This window comes from Malurus melanocephalus, unplaced genomic scaffold (assembly GCF_030028575.1).
Source record: "Malurus melanocephalus ecotype Western Australia unplaced genomic scaffold, MMel_1.1 scaffold_197, whole genome shotgun sequence".
Taxonomy (NCBI): Eukaryota; Metazoa; Chordata; class Aves; order Passeriformes; family Maluridae; genus Malurus; species Malurus melanocephalus.
Window position 1 is genome coordinate 35,515 of NW_026623429.1, and position 5,104 is coordinate 40,618.

Here is a 5,104-nt window from a genome sequence, read left to right on the forward strand (position 1 = left end):
GCACTCTTTAAATGGTTCTGGGCTTCCTTCTCAACAATGCCATTTTGAAACTGAATTTCCCTTCCTCCAGAAGTCCCAACCTGTTTATTTTCTAGAGCTCCTGTTYCTTCAAGCAGGTGTCACCATCCTGTGTTTTTCTGGTTTGGTTTCAGAGGCTGTGAGTGACAGCAGGTGACAGGCTGGCAGCTCACACTTGTGTCACACAGAAGCTCTGATCTCATCAGCTGCAGGAGAACCCCGGCAGGGCAGACACCCAATCCATCCCTGATGATTTGAAATATTGATCAGAGGCAGCAGGAGCTGTTGTGGCTGCAGGATGTCCCGTGGAGGAGCAGGAGCTGCTGATTCTCCTGKGTGTGACCATGGCACACAGGATCGGGGCTGTGCTGTGTGTGACCATGGCACCGAGGATCAGAGCTTTGCTGTGCAGCTCAGCACTCTGAGTGCAGATGGGACATGTGCAGCTCTGCTGGGAGCCAGGGGGAAGGTGAGCACCATGCAGTATTGTCCTGTGGCCCTAAATGCAGAGMTTTCAGTGGATAACAGAGCTGGGATTGCCCAGAGCCCCAGGCTGGGCTCAGCCAGCAGAGCTCGGACCATGGAGTGCTTCCAGAGCCAGGCTCCGACCAAAACCAGCRCCCAGGGACAGCTCTACAACTTCCTGGAGAGACCCAGCGGCTGGAAGTGCTTCATCTATCATTTTGCTGTGTAAGTACCCACATTTTCACACGGTCTTTGGTGTAAGCAAAACCTGAAACTGCCCATTTAATCAGTCAGAAATCCATACTTGAGCTCCAGGCTCCAGACCTGCKGCACAAATAATCCCACTGAAGGCAGTGGAAAAGCCATTTCCTCAAAGGATCAGCCCCCAGATCCATTGTCATTTCCAGAGAAGGCTTTTTGCTCTCYAAATGATCTGTTTTGAAGGATGTACATGTGTATTTGGTATTTCTGAGGCCAGGTTCTCTGTGCTCGTGGCAGCTCGGATTTCTGACGGAGCTGCTTTGCACAGTTCCACCTTCAGACACCGCAGGTTTTGGCATTTGGACACCTCAGYTGGGATCACACACATCCTTGCTCTTGTAGGTTTGTTTTGCTCATGAGAAAGGGCCAAAACAAGTCATTTGTTAGACAAACATTACTAATTTGAATTGATTTCTAGCCATGAACATGAAATGAGCACAAATGTAGCAAAATGTTTTTCATTGTAGTACACACAGGGTGGAAATGAAGGCTTCCATCACCCTTGTAAAGAGGTGGTTGATATATTCATCCAGCTATTAATGTTTTCTTTSAGTTGCTTGTGGTGTCTGTCAGGCTTAGCAAGACCTCAATTACTGTTCACTCTGTGGGGCACTTTGCCTGCACATATTTGGATTCTTTGAGCGTAGCAGCTCTTTAGTGAACTGAAATAAGTTTGCACAGTGTTCTCCAGCTCCTGTTTTTATCTGGAAGTGCAGTGTATAACCCATTATTTATAACTGTTTATCTCAAAGGGACTGTCAAATTGCCATTTCTGTCCTTTCCACAATTATCTCTAGAATGCAAGCAGATATTTGGCTTTTTCCAATGATGCAATTGTAGAACGACCAACACAAGCAACAACTAAAGTTCAGAGTAATTATAAGCACATGGCTGCTTTTGAGATTCTGGCTTTGATCTTGATGTCACAGCTTAGTTCTGGACATGGTGTGCTTTTATGAGAGTAAGTTGGGCCTATTATTATTATTATTATTATTATTATTATTATTGTTGTTGTTGTTGTTGTTTTTATTTTTATTATTAGGTGCAGGGTGTTTCTTGCCAGCATAACAGTTATTTATTTGGAATTTTGTGTAGAGATTTCACTGACAAAGTTTTCACTGGAATTTTGTGTAGAAATTTCACTGACAAAGTTTTGTGTAGTAGCTGCTCTTCATCTCTGTAGTGACTGCTGAGTGGTACTGAGCAGATGTTTCTGATGACAGACTTCAGGTACAAAAATAGGAGCAGTATTAAAGGGAATAAACTCAAGAGCTCCTTACTGGTTAAAGTGGGATGTTCCTTTTCCTTAGGGCTGCRTGCTCAGCAGGATGAGATGTGGAATGGCTGAAGCTGCTGTTGGAGGGGCACTGATATTAAAGAAAATTGCTGTTGGGGTTCTGCAAAGTTCCAGGATTTGGCTGTTCTGAAAATWCACAGTTATTAATTTATACCTCTCTTCCCAAGGAAATGAGGTTTCTGCAGCCACTCTGTCTGAAAGGGCTTTCCCAAAAGCTTTGGAGCCTCTCGGTGAGTTCCAGCAAATCCTGTGTCAGRGATCCTGTGTTCTCATTTGGCTAAATTAAACATTTGTCTAGAGGAGAGAGGAGTGAATAATAAAAGATAAAGATAAAACACTTTGTGAAGTGAGTGGAGTGTGCCAAAGTGAGGTGAGGCACAGTGCTCAGTTTGAAAAAGGAACAGGAACCTCTGCTTGTGTCAAAACCCACAGCAGCCCACGGTCCAGGCATCCCAATGCTGCAGAACATAGGTTTCTATGTATTCATAATAATATTTTCCATAATAATTTTGGTTGATTTGCTTTCATTATAGACCTCATATTTTTCTACAAGTGTTTTTTTTTTTTTCTCTAAACAAAACTTTGCAGAGGCGAAGGAGTTTGATAAAGCCCAGAAAGCCCCAGAGCTACTGTTTTGTACTTGGTTGCCAAGGAGGATATCCCTGTGAATTTACAATATGAATTTATAGATCAATTTACAAGGAGGATATCTCTGTGAATTTACAATATGAATTTACAGATCAATTTACAAGGAGGATATCTCTGTGAATTTACAAAATGAATTTATAAATCAATTTATAAGGAGGATATCTCTGTGAATTTACAGTATGAATTACAAATTAATTTACCATGAGGATATCTCTGTGTCCCCTCCCCACCCATCCCTTTTTTGTTGTCCAAGAGATAACATTCCCAGGATCATCTCATTTATCAGCACTCCAAGAGCATTTATCTGCAGGAGATAAACACAAAGCCCCTCAGGCACGGTTTTTGCTGGAAATGGAATTACTTGCTGCAAAACTTCAAAGGAGGAATTACCAACACTCCTCCTTTAAGAACTTCCATTGGGCTTTTCTTCCATGGAAAATGAGTTTGTTATGGGATGGCCTTGGACAGGATCACCCTGGGGAAAGTGCTGTTCATCATTTTGCTCTGGTGTTGACAATTAACTTCGTAGTTCCTGTGTTCGTAGTTTAAGGATGATGCTCTGAAAGCAGTGATCAGAAAGCAGTTGTGTTTCTGTGCCTGAGGCTTCAGGAACCATTGGGAAGTCAAGAAACACTTAACACTGAGTTTACACAAACAAAATGTCTCTGGGGAAAGCACTACACTTCATCTTCTGAGAGTGTGAGCTGTGGTACTGAGAATCTTAAACCAAATGGGAAGTTCTCACATGCTTCTCTCTTACTCTGAGAAGTAAATTTTGGTTTTTTTTCTGCTTAAAGAAGACTGAGGGGGGAAGAGTCTGCAAATAGGTGATTGGGGGAAAGTGTCTTCAGGAAAGTAAAAAATAAGAAAAAAAAGGTAAAGAAAGCCAGGTGTTTAGAGAGGAAATGCTTTGCTGTTATTAGTAGCTCTGTGGCAGGGAAAGAAAAAAGGTATTTGCTGAAGTAACAGCTCAGATTGTGGCTCAACATCCTCAAGAATCACAGAAAGAATYAAAGAGGACAAAATACCAGAAAGTAGAAGCTCAGTTCTCTTAGGATAGGACAAAGCAGACCGACTCTCCGAGCTGGTGATGATTTCTGTCTCTGCTTTATCCACTTCTCCCTTCAGGACTGAACAGCTGCCAATGTGAAACTGTGGGTCTGAATCACTCCCTGCAAACAAATAAACAATCCCAGCCTGATCCTCACCCTGGCAGCRGAGAATTGTCCTTTGCAGGACAGCATGGAAACATGAGGAAGGTGCTGGGGAAAGGGAAATTCCCACCTGACAGGATTTAAACAGCTTCACCCCAAATCAACATCAAACACACACCCTGCCCTACCTGCAGGATTGGCAGTTATCTAATCCCAGATGTTTAGGGAGAGCAAACATCTGTTTGGTAATCGTTGAGGAGTTAAAATCCCACAACTTTATTCATAAATAAAGAAAAAAGTCATAAGCATTTCCCGTAGAGTCTCTCAAATTCATAAAAAACGCAGCCTCCTTTTATCCCAATTTCCTGGCTGCAGTTCTTTCTCTCTTTCCGCATTAGCTGAAATACTTAAAAATTACAGACTCCCCGAAACGCCTGATGAAACCGCCCGTCTATCATACATTGCCCCCTTTCAATATCCATCTCTGTGTCTCTGCTCAAGTAATCTATTAACATAAACTAAAGTAAACCAATCAGTAAAATTCCTATGCAAATCCTTCCTATKGTTTCTTTCTATCTCCCAATATCAACCTTGTCTCACCCYAGAGTCAGAATCTGTTTGTAAAGACACTGCCTTCTCATTCCTTTCACCAGTGACAGGATTTGCCATTCCTTGTTCTCAGGAAATGCTGTCCCTCTCTTGGACACAAAGGTGTGAAAGGATGGAGTGTTTGGGACTGGATTTCCTTGGGCTGCAGGCAGCACTTGGCCTTGGTTTGTCCAAACTCAGACATCACCCACCACCAAATTCCATCACCCACCCCCAAATTCCATCACCCACCCACCAAATTCCATCACCCACCCCCAAATTCCACCAGCCACCCCCAAATTCCATCACCTGAGGTGAGCTCTGGGTACACAGTGCTGACCTCCAGCAGTGCCCAAACCCTGTCCTGGGGCTGCTGTGCCACCCTGAGTGACCCTCTGAGCTCCTGCCCTGCTTTGTCTCCTCCAGACACACAAATCCATGGGAAAACAGCCCCAGATTCCATCACCCACCTCCAAATTCCATCACCTGGAGTGAGCTCTGGGTACACAGTGCCCAAACCCTGTCAGGGGCTGCTGTGCCAGCCCTGAGTGACCCTCTGAACTCCAGCCCTGCTCTGCCTCCTCCAGACACACAAATCCATGGGAAAACAGCCCCAAATTCCATCACTCACCCCCAAATTCCATCACCTGGAGTGAGCTCTGGATACACAGTG

At 43.9% G+C, this 5,104-nt stretch overlaps 1 protein-coding gene across 1 annotated transcript in view; it reads left to right on the forward strand.

Moving 5' to 3' along the window:
* Nucleotides 1-316: 316 nt before the first annotated feature.
* The window catches only part of LOC130577840 (potassium voltage-gated channel subfamily KQT member 1-like), a 279,642-nt gene continuing 274,854 nt past the window's right edge, over nt 317-5,104 (forward strand). Inside the window, exon 1 of the mRNA XM_057373452.1 lies at nt 317-708. Within this exon, the coding sequence (XP_057229435.1) occupies nt 317-708 (392 nt within the window). The remainder of the gene's footprint in view (nt 709-5,104) is intronic.